We start from the raw sequence: 25,435 nt of genomic DNA, 5'->3' as shown, positions 1-25,435 counted from the left end.
AGAGGTCCGGACAACAGACCCTCCGATTTGACACACTGAACTCTATCAGAGAAGTAGTTGGTAAACCAGGCGATGGAATCATTTGAGAAACCAAGGCTATTGAGTCTGCCGATGAGGATGTGGTGATTGACAGAGTCGAAAGCTTTGGCCAGGTCAATGAATACGGCAGCACAGTATTGTTTCTTATCGATGGCGGTTACGATATCGTTTAGGACCTTGAGCATAGCTGAGGTGCACCCATGACCAGCTCTGAAACCAGATTGCATAGCGGAGAAGGTGCGGTGGGATTCGAAATGGTCGGTAATCTGTTTGTTGACTTGGCTTTCGAAGACCTTAGAAAGGCAGGGTAGGATGGATATAGGTCTGTAGCAATTTGGGTCAAGAGTGTACCCTCCTTTGAAGAGGGGGATGACAGCAGCAGCTTTCCAATCTATGGGAATCTCAGACGACACGAGAGGTTGAACAGGCTAGTAATAGGGGTTGCAATAATTTCGGCAGATAATTTTAGAAAGAAAGGGCCCAGATTGTCTAGCCCGGCTGATTTGTAGGGGTCCAGATTTTGCAGCTCTTTCAGAACATCAGCTGAATGGATTTGGGAGAAGGAGAAATGGGGAAGGCTTGGGCGAGTAGCTGTGGGGGGTGCAGTGCTGTTGACTGCAGTAGGGGTAGCCAGGTGGAAAGCATGGCCAGCCGTAGAAAAATGCTTCTTGAAATTCTCAATTATAGTGGGTTTATCGGTGGTGACAGAGTTTCCTATCCTCAGTACAGTGGGCAGTTGGGAGGAGGTGTTCTTATTGTCCATGGACTTTACAAAGTCCCAGAACTTTTTTGAATTTGTGTTGCAGGAAGCAAATTTCTGCTGAGGATGATCAGCTGTCCGTCCTGTCTCCCTGTTGTGCTGTCTTAGGCGTCTCACAGTACGGACATTTCAATTTATTACCCTGGCCACATCTGCAGTCCTCATGCCTCCATGCAGCATGCCTAAGACACATTCACGCAGATGAGCAAGGACCATGAGCATCTTTCTTTTGGTGTTTTTCAGAGTCAGTAGAAAGGCCTGTTTAGTGTCCTAAGTTTTCATAACTGTGACCTTAATTGCCTACCGTCTGTAAGCTGTTAGTGTCTTAATGACTGTTCCACAGGTGCATGTTCAATAATTGTTTATGGTTCATTGAACAAGCATGGGAAACAGTGTTTAAACCCTTCACAATGAAGATCTGTGAAGTTACATGGATTTTTACAAATTATCTTTGAAAGACAGGGTCCTAAAAAATGGATGTTTCCTTTTTTGCTTAGTTTATATATATATAGTATTTACAAATTCATCACATGTTTATGATTTTATATGGGAATCAAAAAGCTTTCATGGATGTTCACCATGTGCTCAGTGCTGTCAACAGACCCCATTATGACATCACAATGTAACGGAATCCTTGCCATGATATCATTGCTGGTTCCATCTGACAAGTAAAATATCATTTCCACTCTTTTCATGATAGATCTCTCACAGAGATAGGTTAAGTTCTTATTTTGATAGTGTTAATATTTATCATCAATGGCTTATCGAGGAAGAAAATCAAGTGAGTTTGACAAACTCCAGAAGGAGAACTCTCAGATGAAGAGCGTCATCAAAAACTTGAGGAAGCAAAACATGGCTTTAAACCAACAGGATGACCAGGACAAGTTTTCAAGTTTTGTAAGGCTCATCAGTATTTCAAACGTTTATCAAAAATATCACGGTGTTTATTTTGTGGTTTCATAGACATACAGTAGGCCTACATCCATAACGTCTTTAGCTTAAAAGCTTTATATGACACACTGTAGAAACTATTTTGACTACTTCCCTTCTGCTATTAATTTCATACTGTACCATTGTGATCCAGGGCTATCAGGAGAGCTACCCAATCCCAGAGGGCCATCGGGGCTTCATCAGTGATGCCAGACTTCTGCAGATGCAGAGAGCTGAGAGAGAGGCCATGGAAGCAAAGCAAAGAAAGATAAGTGCTATCCATGAGAATTATGTCCGGACTGCTCTCATCGGGGTTGGCAGCACCTTCGCGCACCACTTCGTCCCCTCTATTCAGTGCATTCCGCAGCCGAAAGCTCCACCGAGGCCTTTGCCACGAAGGCTTGAACACATAGCTCTGGCCCCACTGAAGAACGTGGTGGGGGTGGACGGAGCCCAAGTTCGACCCGGATCTCACTCTCTGGAGTCAATCCAGGTGAATAAGTCATTCAGCAGCAGTAGCGTGCGGCCTGTTCCCGTCCCTCCCACTGGAGCTCCCTCCAAGAGGGGCAAGAAGAAGAAGGGCAGGCGGGGAGTCAAAGCCCTGAAAGTCCAGTTGGACCAGGGCTGTGCTGACAACAACGGACCCATTGACCTGATGGAGGAGGTGAGGGACATCGAGGCTCACCTGAAGGAGGAGGCCTGGAAGGTAGGATGGACTTTGAATTTATTGTAAATGTGAACATTTGTGAAAACACAAGTGTAGACCTTACTGTGAAACCAACAGTGCAGTTCAAGAAGAGTTAGGAAAATATTTAACAAATAAACTAATGTAAACAATAATAATAATAAAAGTAACACAATGACATAACAATAACGAGGCTATATACAGGGGGCATCGGTACCGAGTCAGTGTGCGGGGGTACAGGTTAGTTGAGGGGGTACAGTGTGCGGGGGTACAGGTTAGAAAGGATACTCTCTTTGACGGCATGATAGAATAGATCCTAGAATACAGGATCTCTGTGTATTAGTTTATGTATATACTAGTTCTATATGCATTTCTATGATGGGAGCAATCTTTTCTGGTCTACGCCAAAGGTGGTACATGAGGTGAAGGCCATGGGCAGGAGAAGTTTGGGCTCGGCCATGTCCATGGGGGAAATAGCCACCAGCTCCTTGGGAAGCCTGAGCTCAGTGGATATGAACACCCCTGCGGAGCTCCGTGACTACTTGGATGTTGGGACCCCGGTAAAGTCGCGTGACAGCCCACCCAGGCCTGCTCCCCCTCCTACCAAGCCCAGGAGCAAACTGCCTCGGCCTACAAGGTTCCTTAGCCTGCAAAAGGCTGACACCAGCTCAGGTCAGTCCCTCTCATGTACTCACACTAATTTAAATTAGACAGGGAGATCAAGCTAGGTAGACTGATAGTAGGAAGGGAAGGGACACAAATGGCTTTAGCCCAGGGCTAAGACATTTTTCCACACTTGCTTTGCCTGTTGCACAGTGAGATAACCTTTGCTCAAGGCGAATTAGACCCTGCAGAAGCAGGGTGAGCACCAAAGAAATATGTGCTAAATTTAAAATGATATATTACTAACTAAGATGTTCTAGTGTTAAAAGCTACAAACAGATATGGAAATGAGTAAATACATAAATACATACATACAGTTCACAGAGAGATAGATGTCTGCTGTCAACCCATAGACAAGAAGGCAGCCAGTGAGCCAAAGGGCCAAATAAAGAAAGGTCAGGACCAGGCCAGATTGCAGCCCCTGTCCAACCCAGAGCAGGCCCTGACTAAGACCTTTAAGCTGCTCCACTCTGCCTCTGTTGACTGGTGAGCATTCACTGTAGACATGACCAATGGAGCTAGGCTAAAGGAAGCACAGTGTAGTGTCCTTGGAAATGTAGATTTGAGCTACAGAGCGTAGAAACTTCTGAAATTAAGAGACCAGAGTCCTAATTGATGAACATCTTTTTAATGTTTTTGGAAAATGTTGTGGAAATTGCTTACGTTTCTTTCACTGGCTTGCAGGGAGAAGAAGATCGAGGGCTTGACCTCTCTCCGTGTGATGGCTCAGAACCACATGGACATACTGATGCCTAAACTCCATGATATCTGCCTCGCCATTATAAATGAGGTAGCTGTATTCATTCACTGCCCTATTCATTCATCTGCACAAATCTGCTACATTTGGAGAACAAGCCAAATTATTGTGTCATGTTTCTGATGTTCGTGGGTTGTACTGCTCAACATTAATAGTTGGTCCTGTGCGTATTTTTATGATTCAGGTGAAGAACCTGCGCTCTGCAGTGTCCTGTGCTGCCATGGCCACACTGGGTGACATGTACGTTCACCTCCAGAGGGCCATGGACAGTGAGGTGGAGGGGACGGCACGTGCGCTGCTGCACAAAGCCAGCGAGGCCAACAACTTCATCCGGCAGGCCGCCAACTTTGCCCTGGGTCACATGGTGCAGAGCTGCACCCCTACCCGTGTCATGAATGCCCTGCTGGTCGGTGGGCTGAGGTAAAGAGGGAGAGGGGTCAATTAACACTCACTAAGGGGTAGATCCGGACTTCCACAAATGTTCACTTTGTCTCACATTGAAAGTTTGACTCGAATGGAAGTTAGGATTCTCTCCAAACGGACCTGATGTGACAATGCAATAGATCATTGATATGTAGTGAACTTTCTGGTGCAAAATGGTCACTGCTCGCTTAAGTATACCACACATTAGATTAGATTCAACTTTATTGTCATTGAACAAGTACAAGTACAACGAAATGCAGTTAGTATCTGACCAGAAGTGCAAATAAAAGAGTGCAAAAAATGTAGTAAAAAGTAAAATAACTAAGTACGTTATTAAGTGGGATGTATAAATGTGCAATGAAGGCAAATGGCAAGTCTAAATGTGCAATGAAGGCATATTGAAAGTGCAAGGAGGCATGCAACTGAAATGCAGGGAGAGCAGCAATGAGGTTACCGAGGTAGACATGTACATGTACAACTGAATTATGTCCTTAATCAGATTTTGCAAAGCAATGTCAGAGTCCAGTAGTACTGTGAAATGGACAAAGAGAGTAGTGCAACAAGGTCCCTGAGAGGCAGTACCTTTTGTTTGTGGCATGGATGTGAAGGGTCCCTGATGCGCTGGAGGTCTCCGATGGCAGGGAGCTGGGCACCAGTGATGTGGTGGGTGGTTTTCACCACCCGTTGCAGGGCCTTCCGGTCAGCCACGGAGCACCCGCCAAACCACACTGTGGCGCAGTTAGTCAGATTGCTCTCGACCGTGCAGCGGTAAAAGTTCACCAGGATCTTGGGAGACAGGCAGGCCTTCTTCAGCCTCCTCAAAAAGTACAGGCGCTGCTGCGCCTTCTTGACCAGGGTTGAGGTGTTGCGGGTCCAGGAGAGGTCATCGGAGATGTAGACACCCAGGAATTTCAAGCTGGGCACCCGCTCCACTTCAGTGCCATCAATGAGAACTGGGGCGTGGCTGCGGCTTTTAGACTTCCTGTTAATCCACTATGAGCTCCTTGGTTTTCTTTGCATTGAGGGCCAGGTTGTTGTCAGCGCACCATGCAGCCAGGTGCTTGACCTCCTCCCTGTAGGCTGACTCGTCATTGTCACTGATCAGACCTACCACCGTGGTAGGTCTGATCAAAATGTTGTTTAAATGCTGAGCTTACACGGAACCCGAACTGGCTGCGCGCGTGCGCCATAGTGTTGACAGTACCAAAATAAAACAACTAATTTACAAAAAACACTGCAGCACAAACAAGTTACAACGTGAAATCGCCTCTATCCCATTCAGACCTTAGAGGACCAAACTACATCTCCCATAATGCAACGCCCGCACCAGCTCAGCTAACCGTCTGCATCACAGAAAGGCATGCTAGCTAGCAACAGCAGCACTTTTAGCACTCTGTAAACTATATTAATAACAACAATAAAACTCTGAAAGTTACATGTTTCTATAGTCTCACATTCCCTTATAACAATATCTACAGCATTAACCTTGGGATGTTTTATTTATTTCACGTTATGGACTTCTACAAAGGAGTAATCTGCAAGACACACCTTTCTCAGTGTTTTCTCGGACTGAGGAGAACGGCAGCTACGGGTAGTACCAGGGTGTTAGTAGGTGACGCAAGCACCCAGATGAAATAAAATATATTTAATGAAACAAAACCCGAAGATGTTAACATCATTCAGCTACTGTAACTGCCTACCTAACATCAACAGGCAGCACCAGTAGCGCAACAATTAAAAATGGACACCAAAAGTAAAGTTCCTGGCGATCAAAGCGATCTGACTCCCCCCTTCTGTCTGAACTTGGAATATTCTTGTTCGCGGGCTTTGGCCCTCAACCTGGTTATTCTGTTCTGCGTTGTGTACTATTCTAATAATTTGAAGTTTGATGGAATAACCATTTTAACTCTACTACAAATACATTTCGTATTAGGCTACATGTCTGACTCCTGACCTATTTAGAGTGTTTATAGGCTGTTTAATACGACATGTAGCCTATTTGAAATTATGAGTGCTTCTTACAGTCACCTTTTCCTGTTGTTTACTTAAATATGGTTTGGTTTCAATATTTCTAAACGAAATGGTAGGTTATACGTCACAGCTTTCAGCCAATCAGCATTCAGGGGTCGAACCACCCGGTTTATAATTTCAATTATCTCGCCAACCCCCTCATTACCACTCTGGGTAGCAGAGTTTCAGTTGTGTTTACATCTGTAGGTCTGATATCTGATTGGAAGTTCACTTTTATAGTAGCATATTGGTTAACAACTCACATTGTTTTATTTTAACAACTCAGAGGCTTTTAAGAGTCTTAGATTCATTTTCTCTCTCTTTTTCTTTGTTCCTGACCTGCGCTAGTGAGATACACTCTCTCTCTCTCCACCCCAGCGACTCTTGGGGCATGGCCTTTCAGGCTATGACTTCTCTCTCTCTCTCCCTCTCTGATCATGCATAAGGTATTGCATTGTAATGTTTGTTAATGCCTTGTATATGATTTCATAATGTTAAATACCTTTCCACTCTCAGTCCAATTCTTGCAAGTCAATGTCAACTCATTGCCTAATGCTTGCTTGCAAAATTATCTGCCGAAATTATTGCAACCCCTATTACTAGCCTGTTCAACCTCTCTTTCGTGTCTTCTGAGATTCCCATAGATTGGAAAGCAGCTGCTGTCATCCCCCTCTTCAAAATGAGGTGACACTCTTGACCCAAATTGCTACAGACCTATATCCATCCTACCCTGCCTTTCTAAGGTCTTCGAAAGCCAAGTCAACAAATAGATTACCGACTATTTCGAATCCCACCGCACCCTCTCCGCTATGCAATCTGGTTTCAGAGCTGGTCATGGGTGCACCTCAGCCACGCTCAAGGTCCTAAACGACATCGTAACCGCCATCGATAAGAAACAATACTGTGCTGCCGTATTCATTGACCTGGCCAAAGCTTTTGACTCTGTTAATCACCACATCCTCATCGGCAGACTCAGTAGCCTTGGTTTCTCAAACGATTGCGTCGCCTGGTTCACCAACTACTTCTCTGACAGAGTTCAGTGTGTCAAATCGGAGGGCCTACTGTCTGGACCTCTGGCAGTCTCTATGGGCGTACCACAGGGTTCAATTCTTGGGCCAACTCTTTTCTCTGTATACATAAATGATGTCGCTCTTGCTGCTGGTGAATCTCTGATCCACCTCTACGCAGACGACACCATTCTGTATACTTCTGGCCCTTCTTTGGACACTGTGTTAACAACCCTCCAGACGAGCTTCAATGCCATTCAACTCTCCTTCCGTGGTCTCCAACTGCTCCTAAACACAAGTAAAACTAAATGCATGCTCTTCAACCGATCGCTGCCTGCACCTGCCCGCCCGTCCAGCATAACTTCTCTGGACGGTTCTAACTTAGAATTTGTGGACAACTACAAATACCTAGGTGTCTGGTTAGACTGTAAACTCTCCTTCCAGACTCACATCAATCATCTCCAATCCAAAGTGAAATCTAGAATTGGCTTCCTATTTCGCAACAAAGCATCCTTCACTCATGCTGCCAAACATACCCTCGTAAAACTGACCATCCTACCAATCCTCGACTTCGGCGATGTCATTTACAAAACAGCCTCCAATACCCTACTCAACAAGCTGGATGCAGTCTATCACAGTGCCATCCGTTTTGTCACCAAAGCCCCATATACTACCCACCACTGCGACCTGTATGCTCTCGTTGGCTGGCCTTCGCTTCATAATCGTCGCCAAACACATTGGCTCCAGGTCATCTACAAGACCCTGCTAGGTAAAGTCCCCCCTTATCTCCGCTCACTGGTCACCATAGCAGCACCCACCTGTAGCACGCGCTCCAGCAGGTATATCTCTCTGGTCACCCCTAAAGCCAACTCCTCCTTTGGTCGTCTCTCCTTCCAGTTCTCTGCTGCCAATGACTGGAACGAACTACAAAAATCTCTGAAACTGGAAACACTTATCTCCCTCACTAGCTTTAAGCACCAGCTGTCAGAGCAGCTCACAGATCACTGCACCTGTACATAGCCCATCTATAATTTAGCCCAAACTACTACCTCTTCCCCTACTGTATTTATTTATTTTATTTATTTTGCTCCTTTGCACCATATTATTTATATTTTAACTTTGAACTTTCTTCAAACTACAAATCTACCATTCCAGTGTTTTTTCTTGCTGTACTTTATTTACTTTGCCACCATGGCATTTTTTGCCTTTACCTCCCTTATCTCACATCATTTGCTCACATTGTATATAGTCTTATTTTTTTCTACTGCATTATTGATTGTATGTTGTTTTACTCCATGTGTAACTCTGTGTTGTTGTATGTTGTCGAACTGCTTTGCTTTATCTTGGCCAGGTCGCAATTGTAAATGAGAACTTGTTCTCAACTTGCCTACCTGGTTAAATAAAGGTGAAATAAAAAAATAAAAATATTTTAAGTATCTTTATAGCGTAAAATATAAACATTTTAATGTATAGTTATATATCAAATACTACCAACTACAAAGTCAATCAATTTAACCTGTTAGGGTATAGGGGGCAGTATTTTCACGGCTGGATAAAAAAATGTACCCGATTTAATCTGGTTACTAATCCTACCCAGTAACTACAATATGCATATACTTATTATATATGGATAGAAAACACCCTAAAGTTTCAAAAACTGTTTGAATGGTGTCTGTGAGTATAACAGAACTCATTTGGCAGGCAAAACCCTGAGACAGATTCTGACAGGAAGTGGATACCTGATGTGTTGAATTGACTTTAAGCCTATACCATTGAAAAACAAAGGGGGTGAGGAATGTTTTGGCACTTCCTATTGCTTCCACAAGATGTCCCCAGCCTTTACGAAGTGTTTTGAGTCTTCTACAGTGAGATCTGACCGAATAAGAGCCTTGGAACTGTGATGGCCCATTAGACACCTTGCGCGCGAGTTGATGGTGGGTACTCTCATTCCGAAACGTTTTAAAAGAGAACCCAATGGTCCGCCTTGAATTTTATTCATGTTCTGGTTAAAAAAGGCCCTAATGATTTATGCGATACAACGTTTGACATGTTTGAACGAACGTAAATATATTTTTTCCGTTCGCGAAGTGAAGTCCGGCTGGCTTAGATCATGTGCTAACAACACGGAGGTTTTTGGACATAAATGATGAGCTTTTTTGAACAAAACTACATTCGTTATGGACCTGGGATTTTTTGGAAGTGACATCTGATGAAGAGAATCAAAGGTAATGGATTATTTACATAGTATTTTCGATTTTAGATCTCTCCAACATGGCGGTTAGTCTGTATCGCAATGCGTATTTTTCTGGGCGCAGTGCTCAGATTATTGCAAAGTGTGATTTCCCAGTAAGGTTAATTTTAAATCTTGCAAGTCCATTGCGTTCAAGAGATGTAAATCTATAATTCTTTGAATGACAATATAATATTTTACCAATGTTTTCTAATATTAATTAATTATTTTGTTGTCATGACTTGACTGCCGGTATTGGAGGGAAACGATTTCCTGAACATCAACGCCATAGTAAAACGCTGTTTTTAGATATAAATATGAACTTGATAGAACTAAAAATGCATGCATTGTCTAACATAATGTCCTAGGAGTGTCATCTGATGGAGATTGTAAAAGGTTAGTGCATAATTTTAGCTGATTTTATGGTTTTGGTGACGCCTGTCTTTGAATCGACAATACATTACACACAGCTATTGTCAATGTACTCTCCTAACATAACCTAACTTTATGCTTTCCCCGTAAAACCTTTTTGAAATCGGACAACGTGGTTAGATTAAGGAGATGTTTATCTTTCAAAGGCTGTAAGTTAGTTGTATGTTTGAGAAATTAGAATTTTGACATTTATTTGGTTTCAAATTTGCCGCTCTTGAAATGCACCTGCTGTTGATAGGGTGCGCCACGGGGGGCACGCTAACGTCCCACATAGCCCCAAGAAGTATACACCATCACAAATATTCACATGTTTTCATTTAGGCAGGTCTTAAGAAACATTATGATATTAAACCTCTACGGGATCAGTGACCCCCCACGGGACGGTTGAGCTAATGTAGGCAAATGTGATTAGCATGAGGTTGTAAGTAACAAAAACATTTCCCAGGACAGATATGGGCAGAAAGCTTAAATTCTTGTTCATTTAACTGCACTGTCCAATTTATAGTAGGTATTACAGTGAAAGAATATCAATCTATTTGTTTGAGAAGAGTGCACAATGTATTGATAAACCAATTAGGCACATTTGGGCAGTCTTGATACAACATTTTGAACAGATATACAATGGTTCATTGGATCAGTCTAAGACTTTGCACTGACACTGCTGCCATCTAGTGACCAAAATCGAAATTGCGCCTGGGCTGGAATATAAATACATTTATAAATCTGTATATTTATAGGCAATGAGTTGACATTGACTAGCAAGAATTGGACTGAGAGTGGAAAGGTATTTAACATTATGAAATCATATACAAGGCACTATGATCAAATACCTTATTAATTATCTGATAAATCATGAACAAATCATTTAAAATAGCGTTTATAAATGTGTAAATAACTATTTATAGATTTCTCATTGACATTTACAAATGTAGGAATAATGATTAATATATGGTAATTGAACTCTTCACAAACAGTTTATAAATTGTATATTAAGGGACTTTAATATAAAGTCTTACTGAACATTTTGATCCATCGATGAGACTTTATCAATACAATCCATTATCATTCGTCTCCTAACTCATGTATCTCTATGACATGTAAGTGATGTGCTCTGTTTTTCCTTCCTCAGCCACCGTAACGCTGCGGTGAGGAGCTGCACTGCTCAGCACCTGGAGAGACTGGCTGAGGTCATGGGGATGGCTCGTCTCCTGTCGGGGAAGAAAGACCTCACTGACCGTTTCTTGATTGCCGTCAGTAAACTGGCTGTGGACCCTGCACAGGAAGTCAGGTGGGATGTTCCTCCTGTAAAGTAGCTTGCTTAAACATAATGGCCGGCCTTAATTTAGGCTGTGATTCAATCCATGGCTCGCTATAGCACTAGATCGCCGACAATGCAGCTTGTAAAGGTAATTTACTCTTGAGTCGACATCTGCAGCGTTTACCACAAATACAAATTGAAATTGCCTTTAAAAGCCACATTGTCAGCTGTCTACAGCATCTATGCTAAAGGGTGTCATGGATTGAATTGCGGATTTTAGGTATTCCAAAACAACCACAGGTTCTCTTGGAGGGGAATAGGAATTGAAAACAAATAGGAAAAATTATAAACACAAATAAGTGCTACATGGCATAGGAAAATCCAAGTCCAGGCACTCATGTGGGTTTGAAAGTTAAAAAGCCAAAAGCTTAGCCGAAGCCAAAGGCCGCCAGGGATGTTCTTCTCCCATCGCCAACTAGCGACCTCCTGTGGTGACCAATGCACGCTGACACGGTCGCCAGGTGTATGGTGTTTTCTCCGACACATTGGTGCAGCTGGCTTCCAGGTTAAGCGGGCTTTGTGTCAAGAAGTAGTACGGCTTGGCTGGGTTGTGTTTCGCAGGACGCACGGCTCTCGACCCTCTTGCAAATTCGACCTAATGTATGTCTTATTTTGATGGGATATTTTTTCTCAGGTTGCCATCGTTTGAGTACTGTTTTTAATCACAGACAGGAGAAATTATTTGATATGTTGCACGTTTAAGATGATATTAATATCTTTGTCCACAGGCATCATGGTCGCAATATCTTGAGAAACGTGGCCACCAATGGCGACTTTGCTAAAATGTGGGACAAATTCGCTCAGAGGAAAGAGCGAGAATCCTTGAGGGAGGTCATCTCAAAAGTTAACCTCAAAGAAAGGTACATTCTCTCTGGATGATTAGAAGAAGTATGACAAATGAGCTGATATGATTACAGAACTCCAATCCCACTGGGCACAGACATCAGTTCAATGTCTAGTTTTGATTTAAATTTGGGAAATCAACCAATGTGAAATTAACCAAAAATGTTGGTTAAAAGTTGGGTGAAAAAAATCCAATTGTGTTTTCCACATTGATTCACCGCCATCACATAGATTTTTTGTTGTTGTTGAAATGAGGTGGAAACAACGTTTATTCAACCAGTTTTGGCCCAATGGGATGAATTTAATATACTGTAAGATTTTATCTTTCTGTCTTTTCTCTTTTTCAACAGGAATATCTGAATAATCCCCAACTTGACTATATGTTTGTATCTAAATATTTGCACATTTCCCAACTTGACTATTATCCCCTCCAGTCCCCAAACTCCAATATTTTCGCTCATTCTAAGAAATTTGACACTGTCATCCAAACCCCCATGTAAATGCATCTTTAAGCTGCATCGACTCCCTGTCCAAGTCCTGAATTCACTATAAGGCAATATGAACCACATTCAAAGCACTAAATGACCTTTCCTCGAAGCTCCTATCTGATCTACCAGCTCAATAGTGGTCTACTGAAACCATACTCCCCATCTCAGGGGGTGCTCAGATCATCAACCACTGACCTCCACACCATCCTCAAAACCAGCAGTCCTCTTTTGGAGGCAGATTGGTCAGTGCTCCTGTATGGCACCAACATTGTGGATTTTCATCCAATGCTTCTGGACTATGAGAACATTCTTTGGACAATAAAATTAGGTAAAATGGAAGCTGGCTACAGTCTCAGTTTTATCCTCCAAGACAGTGTGAGGATGTGTAACAACAATACCTGTAGTTTAATTTCATGATCAGGGCCAGATTACCGAATGGGCACGCAGGGCACCTGCCCTGTGGGCCCCGACCTCCAGGGAATATCATCATAACATCCAAAACTAAAAGTAGAGCGGATGTATATTACAGTACGTGGACGTTTTACAATTCGTGAGCTCGTTTCATAATTTGTAGCCATGTTTAATATACATTTGTGCTCATTTTGTAGAAATTCGTGAGCATTTAAAAACATTTAGTGGGGATGTTTTATATCAATTTGCTTACTGGTGCAAAAAAAAATGCATGAAATGTATGCATTCACTACTGTAAGTCGCTCTGGATAAGAGTGTCTGCTAAATGACTAAAATGTAATAGTAAATGGTGCTCTTCCATGCCGTCTCGAGGAGGGGTGCGTCACTTGAGTGGGTTCAGTCACTGACGTGATCCTCCTGTCTGGGTTAGTGCCCCCCCTTGGGTTGTGCCGTGGCGGAGATCTTTGTGGGCTATACTCGGCCCTGTCTCCGGATGATAAGTTGGTGATTGAAGATATCCCTCTAGTGGTGTGGGGGCTGTGCTTTGGCAAAGTGGGTAGGGTTATATCCTGCCTGTTTGGCCCTGTCCGGGGGTATCGTCGGATGGGGCCACAGTGTCTCCCGACCTCTCCTGTCTCAGCCTCCAGTATTTATGCTGCAGTAGTTTATGTGTCGGGGAGCTAGGGTCAGTCTGTTATATCTGGAGTATTTCTCCTGTCTTATCTGGTGTCCTGTGTGAATATAAGTATGCTCTCTCTAATTCTCTCTTTCTCTCTCTTTCTCTCTCTCTCTTTCTCTCTCTCTCTCGGAGGACCTGAGCCCTAGGACCATGCCTCAGGACTACCTGGCCTGATGACTCCTTGCTGTCCCCAGTCCACCTGGCTGTGCTGCTGCTCCAGTTTCAACTGTTCTGCCTGCGGTTATGGAACCCTGACCTGTTCACCGGACGTGCTCCTTGTCCCAGACTTGCTGTTTTCAACTCTGTAGAGACAGCTGGAGCAGTAGAGATACTCTGAATGATCGGCTATGAAAAGCCAACTGACACTTTCTCCTGAGGTGCTGACCTGTTGCACCCTCGACAACCACTGTGATTATTATTATTTGACCCTGCTGGTCATCTATGAACATTTTAACATCTTGGCCATGTTCTGTTATAAACGCATTTTATAAACTGATTTGCATTTTAATGAGGGAAATAAGTATTTGACCCCTCTGCAAAACATGACTTAGTACTTGGTGGCAAAAACCTTGTTGGCAATCACAGAGGTCAGACCTTTCTTGTAGTTGGCCACCAGGTTTGCACACATCTCAGGAGGGATTTTGTCCCAGTCCTCTTTGCAGATCTTCTCCAAGTCATTAAGGTTTCGAGGCTGACGTTTGGCAACTCGAACCTTCAGCTCCCTCCACAGATTTTCTATGGGATTAAGGTTTGGAGACTGGCTAGGCCACTCCAGGACCTTAATGTGTTTCTTCTTGAGCCACTCCTTTGTTGCCTTGGCCGTGTGTTTTGGGTCATTGTCATCCTGGAATACCCATCCACGACCCATTTTCAATGCACTGGCTGAGGGATGGAGGATCTCACCCAAGATTTGACGGTACATGGCCCCGTCCATTGTCCCTTTGATGCGGTGAAGTTGTCCAGTCACCTTAGCAGAAAAACACCCCCAAAGCATAATGTTTCCACCTCCATGTTTGACGGTGGGGATGGTGTTCTTGGGGTCATAGGCAGCATTCCTCCAAACACGGCGAGTTGAGGTGATGCCAAAGAGCTCCATTTGGTCTCATCTGACCACAACACTTTCACCCAGTTGTCCTCTGAATCATTCAGATGTTCATTGGCAAACTTCAGACGGGCATGTATATGTGCTTTCTTGAACAGGGGGACCTTGCGGGCGCTGCTGGATTTCAGTCCTTCACGTTTAGTGTGTTAGCAATTGTTTTCTTGGTGACTATGGTCCCAGCTGCCTTGAGATCATTGACAAGATCCTCCTGTGTAGTTCTGGGCTGATTCCTCACCGTTCTCATGATCATTGCAACTCCACGAGGTGAGATCTTGCATGGAGCCCCAGACCGAGGCAGTATGACAGTTCTTTTGTGTTTCTTCCATTTGCGAATAATCGCTCCAACTGTTGTCACCTTCTCACCAAGCTGCTTGGCGATGGTCTTGTAGCCCATTCCAGCCTTGTGTAGGGCTACAATCTTGTCCCTGACATCCTTGGAGAGCTCTTTGGTCTTGGTTATGGTGGAGAGTTTGGAATATGATTGATTGATTGCTTCTGTGGACAGGTGTCTTTTATACAGGTAACAAACTGAGATTAGGAGCACTCCCTTTTAAGAATGTGCTCCTAATCTCAGCTCGTTACCTGTATAAAAGACACCTGGGAGCCAGAAATCTTTCTGATTGAGAGGGGGTCAAATACTTATTTCCCTCATTAAAATGCAAATCGATTTATAACATTTTTGACATGCGTTTTTCTGGATTTTTTTGTTGTTATTCTGTTTCTCACTGTTCAAATAAACCTACCATTAAAATTATAGACTGATGATTTCTTTGTCAGTGGGCAAACGTACAAAATCAGCAGGGGATCAAATACTTTTTTCCCTCACTGTAGCTAGTTAGAGCACAAGTGGAAAAGCGTAGTCACTGGTGGGGACAAAAATAATGTTTGCTTCTTTCAGATGGCAATGTTGTCATTAGCTAGCAAAGTTTGTAAGAAAAAATGTATTGGTCTCCACTCAATCTCTTAGCTAGCTAGCTAATGTTTCACTGCAACTAAAGTCAATCTGGAGACCTCAAAATGAAGACACAAGGTTTTGCTACTAATAAGTTGCCTTCTTTAGAAATTGCATTGTGTTTTTAAGCCACAGTAATGCACTTTAGACCAAATCTTCAGCTGGCCGTCCTGGCAGTCCTGAAATGAACGTTCAAAACAAATTGTGACGAAACGTGCAACCCATGTATAGCTCAGTAGTCTCAGAGCCCAGAACCAAATTTTGCATGCATGCTGGCCATCTACTAGATTTTGATCTGGGGGCAGACCAACCTGGTCTCAGAGCATTTTGTATTATTATAGTTTTTTTAATTAACCATTATTTAACTAGGCAAGTCAGTATGTATTCTGTATGTAAATCCGAGACACTCCAGTTAGTATGATATGTTACGTTTCGTATGGTATGTATTAATTTCTGGTTGTCCATCACCCATTTTGTATGATATATTACAATTCGTATTATGTTACAAATTTGCAAAACGTACAATATGTTACAAATTTGGTACACGTATTATATGTCAAGAATTTGTGAAATGTATGATATGCTACAAATTCTAGCTTGGTGGGTAACGTTACCTGGTTGGCATTAGCTAGTTAGGTTTAAAGGGGAAGGGTTAACTAAAAGGGTTAAGGTTAGGGTTAACTAAAAGGGTTAAGATTAGGGTTAGCTAAAAGGGTTAAGTTTATGTTTAGGGGAAGTGTTAGCTAACATGCTAAGTATTTGTAAAGTAGCTTAAAAGTAGCAAGTAGATGAAAAGTTGCTAATTAGCTAAAATGCTAAAGTTTTCCATGATGAGATTTGAACTCACAACCTTTTCACCCAAGTTTAGTCAAAACCGGGCCAGTGGTGTCTGAGAGATCGCGTGTGACTAACTAACGTGAGCATTGTACGTAAGAACGGACGGAGACAGATCCACCCTCTGATTTCATCGTGGGTGACAATGAGTGAACCAACAAATATAAATGTATTTTCACACAAACTTTTTTTATTGTTGAATTAACAAATTATGTCATCATCGTATAGTATCCAGTATTTTGAAGCTGTCACTTTCAACTGCTCCTTTTGCAGACGTGTTTGTCCATAAAAGGGCATACAGTGGCGCCACACCCCCAACACACCTCCAGAGAGTGGCCAATCGGTGTCTGCATCTTGCACTCCTTACACCCGCCCACAACCCTTCCACTTGATTCCACCCCATGTCTCTGCTGACTGATGAGCTTCTTGAGGGCTTGCTTCGTGGCCGGGTCGCCACAGTGCGCGATGCCTTTCACCGCCACCCGCTTTGGATCTTTAACGCAGTCCTCCTCATGCCCAATGACGGTGGAGGGCAGCCAGGCTGTATCGTATCCGCTCTGTTGCCACGAGCACCACATTGCTACATTCTGCCTATCCATCTTCTTCACGCGGCCCACCCGGACCTTCAGCTGCAATACCACATGTTCTCCAGTGGGGCACCCACCGGGGTAACCCTTCGCCTTGGCTATGTCCCGACTGCAGTAGACCCCCGGGTCCAACGTGCCCCCCGCCAAGGGCCGGAACCCCCCTGTGATGATGGCTCGAGCGCTGTCACGGTGGGTGCCATGGTACATGGTGTAGCCTTGTCTGCCCCGTGGTGCCTGGCCAGGTTTCAGGACAATCTGCTTCTCAACCACAACCTCCCAACAGGTGAACTGCACCAACTTCGCTGGCATGGCTCTGCTAACGGACACACAGTTGACACCAATTTGTAAACTGATGAGATCAATCAATCAAATGTATTTATAAAGACCTTTATACATCAGTAGTTATCACAAAGTGCTTTACAGTAACCCAGCCTAGACCCCAAAGTGCAAGCAAAGCAGAAGTGAGAGCACAGTGGCTTGGAAAGATTCCCATATAGGAACGTGGAGAGGAACCCAGCTCAGAGAGCCTATCCTCTTCTGGCTGTACCTCATAATCATCAGTGACAAAATCTATGACTCATAGCATACGTATCGGTGAATCGTTGTGACATATGAAATATGAGTGAGAGTGTAATCAATGTGTAATAAGTACGGAAACAATTTATGAACATGTTAAATTATTATGTGACATGGAGTCATTATTCAGGTCCTGATTGGTCAAGAAGCTTATTTGACGCATCAAATAATGTTATTTGACGTGTATCTTTTTGACACGCCAAGACCCAAACGGCGTTCCATATGTACCGGGTTAGGCTATATGTGTTGTACACACACATCAATAATGTATTGATGAAAAAACATATTGAAGACATAGATATAGAGAGGTTTTCTTTTCTAAAATCTAACCACTCAAATTATTATTTACTCAAAGTATGTTTCCATGATTTATTCCCTCCCAAAAGATTATTGACTAAATCTAAATTCAATCTGAAGCGCCGAAGATCCACTTTATAGGGCGATTGACAAAGGCAATGTTCCCGCAGTTGCGGATACTGCATTCACGGTACACGCTGCATATGTCGGCTCAATCAGAAATGTTATTTAAACGTGAACTACAACACAGATATTCTCAGCTACTCATTGAGTACAAAGTATGATGTCGTAATGTATACAAGGTGCCATTGAACAACACAAACCTCTTCCTTTTCGACTGAACTAAACTCCATCTTCTCCCTCTATAAGAGTATTTTGTATAGTCACCACCAGGGCTGGGGTCAATTCAGTGAATAATTTAATTCAAATCTCCCATCATTTATTATGAAGACTTTTCATTTTACTGAACTAACTGAATTAAAGTCAACCCTGATCACCAATACAGCTGTACAGTGGTAATTTGACAGGACTGTGAGGGAAAGCAAAACATAACATATCTAACATGTAAGTTAGATAGTAACAACAATAAATCCAATACTGTATAGTTACTGCTGTAGAAAAACTCAAATCTATGCCTTATAGATCCCAATGTTGTGCAACTGACTGGCTGTGGATACGTTGCAAAAATATTTTTACATTGTTTCTACCTTTTTCAGGTAATTAACCTACCCGTTCTACCTCCAATGTTTTGACAGTGTATCTCTGATAGCTTCACTTTCGATTTTTCAGCCCAACAAAGCTTCCTTGCGTGACATCCATGGACATCATACCCAATGGAATCTCTTCAAACAATATCCCGTTTGCTTTAGAGATCACATTCACTTTCATTTTAAAGTGCTGTACACGGAATCCCTTATTATTGTATTCATGCTATTCCATATCGTAACGCTAACCCCATTCTCATTGCAAGACATGCCAGGCAATGTTGCCCTCTAGTGGGTTTTTTTCATCATGGGTTGTGGTTAATTCCATTTCAATGCCAGTCAATTCAGAAACTAAACCAGATTGAAATGACACATGTTCCTCATTGGAATTGGAATTTCAAGGTACTTCCTGAATTGACTGGAATTTAAATGGAATTGACCTCAAACCTGAGGTTCATCAACCAAAAGTATACTCAGCTGGAAAGAGAAAAACAGAGACAGGAAATTATTTTTGAAAAAAAACACACAATGGAAGTAAATGTTATTGTCACTTTTCCTAATAAAAACATAATTGATGTGTGAGTATGTGTGTGTATATACAATATATATAATTCACTGACCAAAAATATAAATGTAACATGCAACAATTTTTAAGATTTTACTGAAATACAGTTCATATGAGCAAATCAGTCAATTGAAATAAATGTATTATGCCCTATTCTATGGATTTCCCATGACTGGGAATACAGATATGCATCTGTTGGTCACAGATACCTTAAAAAAGGTAGGGGCATAGATCAGAACACCAGTCAGTATCTGGTGTGACCACCATTTGCCTCATGCAGTGCAACAAATCTCCTTCGCATAGAGTTAATCAGGCTGTTGATTGTGGCCTGTGGAATGTTTTCCCAGCCCCTTCATTGGTTGCGTGAAGTTGCCGGATATTGCCGGGAACTGGAACGCGCTGTCGTACATGTCAATCCAGAGCATCCCTAACATGCTCAATGGGTAACATGTTTGGTTAGTATGCAGGCCATGGAAGAACTGGGACATTTTCAGCTTCCAGGAATTGTGTACAGATCCGATGACATGGGGCCGTGCATTATCATGCTGAAACATAAGGTGATGGCGGTGGATGAATGGCACAACAATGGGCCTCAGGATCTCGTCACGGTATCTCTGTGCATTCAAATTGCCAAAGATAAAATGCAATTGTGTTTGTTGTCTGTAGCTTATGCCTGCCCATACCATAACCCCACCGCCACAATGGGGAACTCGCTGTCCACAGCAATGACATCACCAAACTGCTCGCTGTCTGCCATCTGCCCGGTACAATTGAAACAGGGATTCATCCGTGAAGAGCAAACTTCTCCAGCGTGCCAGCGGCCATCGAAGGTGAGCATTTTCCCACTGAAGTCGGTTACGACGCCAAACTGCAGTCAGGTCAAGACCATGGTGAGGACGACGAGTTTGCAGATGAGCTTCCCTGAGATGGTTTCTGACAGTTTGTGCAGAAATTCTTCAATTGTGCAAATCCACAGTTTCGTCAGCTGTCTGGGTGGCTGGTCTCAGATGATCCCGCTGGTGAAGAAAATGGATGTGGAGGTCCTGGGCTGGCGTGGTTACACGTGGTCTGCGGTTGTGAGGCTTATTGGACGTATTGCGGTTTATGGTAGAGAAATTAACATTCTATTCTCTGGCAACAGCTTTGGTAGACACTCCAGCAGCCGCATGGCGAATTGACCGCTCCCTCAAAATTTGAAAGATCTGTAGCATTGTGTTGTGTAACAAAACTGCACATTTTAGAGTAGCCTTTTATTGTCCCCAGCACAGGGTGCACCTGTGTAAGGATCATGGTGTTTAATCAGCTTCTTGATATGCCACAGCTGTCAGGTGGATCGATTATCTTGGCGAAGGAGAAATGCTCACTAACGAGGATGTAAACAAATGTGTGCACAAAATATGTATATACAGTTGAAGTCGGAGGTTTACATACACTTAGGTTGGAGTCATTAAAACCCATTTTTCAACCACTGCACAAATGTCTTGTTAACAAACTATAGTTTGGCAAGTCGGTTAGGACATCTGCTTTGTGCATGACACAAGTAATTTTTCGAACAATTGTTTACAGACAGATTATTTAACTTATAATTCACTGTATCACAATTCCAATGGGTCAGAAGTTTACATACACTAAGTTGACTGTGCCTTTAAACAGGTTGGAAAATTCCAGAAAATGATGTCATGGCTTTAGAAGCTTCTGATAGGCTAATTGACAACATTTGAGTCAAACGGAGGTGTACCTGTGGATGTATTTCAAGGCCTATCTTCAAACTCAGTGCCTCTTTGCTTGACATCATGGGAAAATCAAAAGAAATCAGCCAAGACCTCAGAAATAAAATTGTAGACCTCCACAAGCCTGGTTCATCCTTGGGAGCAACTTCCAAATGCCTGAAGGTACCACGTTCATCTGTACAAACAATAGAACGCAAGTATAAACACCATGGGACCACGCAGCCGTCATTCCGCTCAGGAAGGAGATGTGTTCTGTCTCCTAGAGATGAACGTACTTTGTCGCGAAAAGTGCAAATCAATCCCAGAACAACAGCAAAGGACCTTGTGAAGATGCTGGAGGAAACAGGTACAAAAGTATCGAAATCCACAGTAAAACGAGTCCTATATTGACATAACCTGAAAGGCCGCTCAGCAAGGAAGAAGCCACTGCTCCAAAACCGCCATAAAAAAAACAGACTCAGGTTTGCAACTGTACATGGGGACAAAGATCGTACTTTTTGGAGAAATGTCCTCTGGTATGATGAAACAAAATCAGACCTGTTTGGCCATAATGGCCATCATTATGTTTGGAGGAAAAAGGGGGAGGCTTGCAAGCCGAAGAACACCATCCCAACCGTGAATCACAGCGGTGGCAGCATCATGTTGTGGGGGTGCTTTGCTACAGGAGGGACTGGTGCACTTCACAAAATAGATGGCATCATGAGGGAGGAATATTATGTGGATATATTAAAGCAAAATCTCAAAACATCAGTCAGGAAGTTAAAGCTTGGTCGCAAATGGGTCTTCCAAATGGACAATGACCCCAAGCATACTTCCAAAGTTGTGGCAAAATGGCTTAAGGACAACAAAGGCAAGGTATTGGAGTGGCCATCACAAAGCCCTGACCTCAATCCTATAGAAAATGTGTGGGCAGGACTGAAAAAGCGTGTGCGTGCAAGAAGGCCTACAAACCTGATTCAGTTACACCAGCTCTGCCAACTTATCGTGGGAAGCTTTTGGAAGGCTACCCAAAACGTTTGACCCAAGTTAAACATTTTAAAGGCAATGCTACCAAATGCTAATTGATTGTATGTAAACTTCTGACCCACTGGGAATGTGATGAAAGAAATACAAGCTGAAATAAATCATATGTGAACTTCTGACCCACTGGGAATGTGATGAAAGAAATACAAGCTGAAATAAATCAATCTCTCTTCTATTATTCTGACATTTCACATTCTTAAAATAAAGTGGTGATCCTAACTAACCTAAGACAGGGAATTTTTACTAGGATTAAATTTCAGGAATTGTGAAAAACTGAGTTTAAATGTATTTGGCTAAGGTGTATGTAAACTTCCGACTTCAACTGTATACGGTATATATATACACTGCTCAAAAAAATAAAGAGAACACTTAAACAACACAATGTAACTCCAAGTCAATCACACTTCTGTGAAATCAAACTGTCCACTTAGAAAGCAACACTGATTGACAATAAATTTCACATGCTGTTGTGAAAATGGAATAGACAACAGGTGGAAATTATAGGCAATTAGCAAGACACCCCCAATAAAGGAGTGGTTCTGCAGGTGGGGACCACAGACCACTTCTCAGTTCCTATGCTTCCTGGCTGATGTTTTGGTCACTTTTGAATGCTGGCGGTGCTTTCACTCTAGTGGTAGCATGAGACTGAGTCTACAACCCACACAAGTGGCTCAGGTAGTGCAGCTCATCCAGGATGGCACATCAATACGAGCTGTGGCAAGAAGATTTGCTGTGTCTGTCAGCGTAGTGTCCAGAGCATGGAGGCGCTACCAGGAGACAGGCCAGTACATCAGGAGACGTGGAGGAGGCCGTAGGAGGGCAACAACCCAGCAGCAGGACCGCTACCACCTCCTTTGTGCAAGGAGGAGCAGGAGAAGCACTGCCAGAGCCCTGCAAAATGACCTCCAGCAGGCCACAAATGTGCATGTGTCTGCTCAAATGGTCTGAAACAGACTCCATGAGGGTGGTATGAGGGCCCGACGTCCACAGGTGGGGGTTGTGCTTACAGCCCAACACCGTGCAGGACGTTTGGCATTTGCCAGAGAACACCAAGATTGGCAAATTCGCCACTGGCGCCCTGTACTCTTCACAGATGAAAGCAGGTTCACACTGAGCACGTGACAGACGTGACAGAGTCTAGAGACGCCGTGGAGAATGTTCTGCTGCCTGCAACATCCTCCAGCATGACCGGTTTGGCGGTGGGTCAGTCATGGTGTGGGGTGGCATTTCTTTGGGGGGCCGCACAGCCCTCCATGTGCTCGCCAGAGGTAGCCTGACTGCCATTAGGTACCGAGATGAGATCCTCAGACCCCTTGTGAGACCATATGCTGGTGCGGTTGGCCCTGGGTTCCTCCTAATGCAAGACAATGCTAGACCTCATGTGGCTGGAGTGTGTCAGCAGTTCCTGCAAGAGGAAGGCATTGATGCTATGGACTGGCCCACCCGTTCCCCAGACCTGAATCCAATTGAGCACATCTGGGACATCATGTCTCGCTCCATCCACCAACGCCACGTTGCACCACAGACTGTCCAGGAGTTGGCGGATGCTTTAGTCCAGGTCTGGGAGGAGATCCCTCAGGAGACCATCCGCCACCTCATCAGGAGCATGCCCAGGCGTTGTAGGGAGGTCATACAGGCACGTGGAGGCCACACAGACTACTGAGCCTCATTTTGACTTGTTTTAATGACATTACATCAAAGTTGGATCAGCCTGTAGTGTGGTTTTCCACTTTAATTTTGAGTGTGACTCCAAATCCAGATCTCCATGGGTTGATAAATTGGATTTCCATTGATTATTTTGGTGTGATTTTGTTGTCAGCACATTCAACTATGTAAAGAAAAAAGTATTTAATAAGATTATTTATTTCATTCAGATCTAGGATGTGTTGTTTAAGTGTTCCCTTTATTTTTTTGAGCAGTATATATATATAAACTCAGCAAAAAAAGAAACGTCAACTCCATTTATTTACACTTAACATGTGTAAATATTTGTATGAACATAACAAGATTCAACAGCTGAGACAAACTGAACCAGTTCCACAGAAATGTCACCAACAGAAAGGGAATAATGTGTCCCTGAACAAAGGGGGGTCAAAATCAAAACTTACAGTCAGTATCTGGTGTGGCCACAAACTGCATTAAGTACTACAGTGCATCTCCTCCTCATGGACTGCACCAGATTTGCCAGTTCTTGCTGTGAGATGTTACCCCACTCTTCCACCAAGGCACCTGCAAGTTCCCGGACATTTCTGGGGGGATTGGCCCTAGCTCTCACACTCCGATCCAACAGGTCCCAGACGTGCTCAATGGGATTGAGATCCGGGCTCTTCGCTGACCATGGCAGAACACTGATATTCCTGTCTTGCAGGAAATAATGCACAGAACGAGCAGTATGGCTGGTGGCATTGTCATGCTGGAGGGTCATGTCAGGATGAGCCTGCAGGAAGTGTACCATATGAGGGAGGAGGATGTCTTCCCTGTAATACACAGCGTTGAGACTGCCTGCAATGACAACACCTCCAAATCGATCCCGCTTCAGAGTACAGGCCTCGGTGTAACGTTCATTCCTTCGACGATAAACGTGAATCCGACCATCACCCCTGGTGAGACAAAATCACGACTCGTCAGTGAAGAGCACTTTTTGGCAGTCCTGTCTGGTCCAGCGACGGTGGGTTTGTGCCCATAGGCGACGCTTTTGCCAGTGATGTCCGGTGAGGACCTGCCTTACAACAGGCCTACAAGCACTCCGTCCAGCCTCTCTCAGCCTATTGCGGACAGTCTGAGCACTGATGGAGGGATTGTGCGTTCCTGGTGTAACTCGGGCAGTTGTTGTTGCCATCCTGTACCTGTCCCGCAGGTGTGATGTTTGCATGTACCGATCCTGTGCAGGTGTTGTTACACGTGGTCTGCCACTGCGAGGATTTTTAAATGTATTTTATTTTATTTCACCTTTATTTAACCAGGTAGGCAAGTTGAGAACAAGTTCTCATTTACAATTGCGACCTGGCCAAGATAAAGCAAAGCAGTTCCACAACATACAACAACACAGAGTTACACATGGAGTAAAACAAACATACCGTCAATAATACAGTAGAAAAATAAGTCTATCTATATACAATGTGAGCAAATGAGGTGAGATAAGGGAGGTAAAGGCAAAAAAGGCCATGGTGGCAAAGTAAATACAATATAGCAAGTAAAACACTGGAATGGTAGATTTGTAGTAGAGGAAAGTGCAAAGTAGAAATAAATAATGGGGTGCAAAGGAGCAAAATAAATCAAATAAATAAATACAGCAGGGGAAGAGAGTTGTTTGGGCTAAATTATAGATGGGCTATGTACAGGTGCAGTGATCTGTGAGCTGCTCTGACAGCTGGTGCTTAAAGCTAGTGA

At 43.4% G+C, this 25,435-nt stretch overlaps 3 protein-coding genes across 3 annotated transcripts; 2 read left to right on the top strand and 1 right to left on the bottom strand.

The window, feature by feature from the left end:
• The first annotated feature begins 1,360 nt into the window (after nt 1-1,360).
• On the top strand, nt 1,361-3,567 carry LOC115177995 (uncharacterized). Its single transcript, XM_029739005.1, has 4 exons — nt 1,361-1,696; nt 1,884-2,435; nt 2,825-3,086; nt 3,431-3,567. Exons 1-4 carry the CDS (start codon nt 1,556-1,558, stop codon nt 3,565-3,567), a joined length of 1,092 nt encoding a protein of 363 aa, XP_029594865.1. The 5' UTR covers nt 1,361-1,555.
• Nucleotides 3,568-4,137: 570 nt separating this feature from the next.
• LOC115178020 (TOG array regulator of axonemal microtubules protein 1) lies at nt 4,138-12,919 on the top strand. The gene is made up of 4 exons (XM_029739029.1): nt 4,138-4,254; nt 11,066-11,224; nt 11,983-12,114; nt 12,448-12,919. The coding sequence occupies exons 1-4, from the start codon at nt 4,196-4,198 to the stop codon at nt 12,455-12,457; spliced, it is 360 nt and encodes a 119-aa protein (XP_029594889.1). The 5' UTR covers nt 4,138-4,195; the 3' UTR covers nt 12,458-12,919.
• A 3,867-nt stretch (nt 12,920-16,786) lies between these two features.
• On the bottom strand, nt 16,787-17,474 carry LOC115178019 (uncharacterized). Its single transcript, XM_029739027.1, has one exon. The coding sequence runs from the start codon at nt 17,457-17,459 to the stop codon at nt 16,818-16,820; it is 642 nt and encodes a 213-aa protein (XP_029594887.1). The 5' UTR covers nt 17,460-17,474; the 3' UTR covers nt 16,787-16,817.
• Between the last annotated feature and the right edge of the window lie 7,961 nt (nt 17,475-25,435).

This window comes from Salmo trutta, chromosome 38 (genome assembly GCF_901001165.1).
Source record: "Salmo trutta chromosome 38, fSalTru1.1, whole genome shotgun sequence".
Classification (NCBI taxonomy): domain Eukaryota; kingdom Metazoa; phylum Chordata; class Actinopteri; order Salmoniformes; family Salmonidae; genus Salmo; species Salmo trutta.
This window is presented reverse-complemented; position numbering and strand designations above follow the sequence as displayed.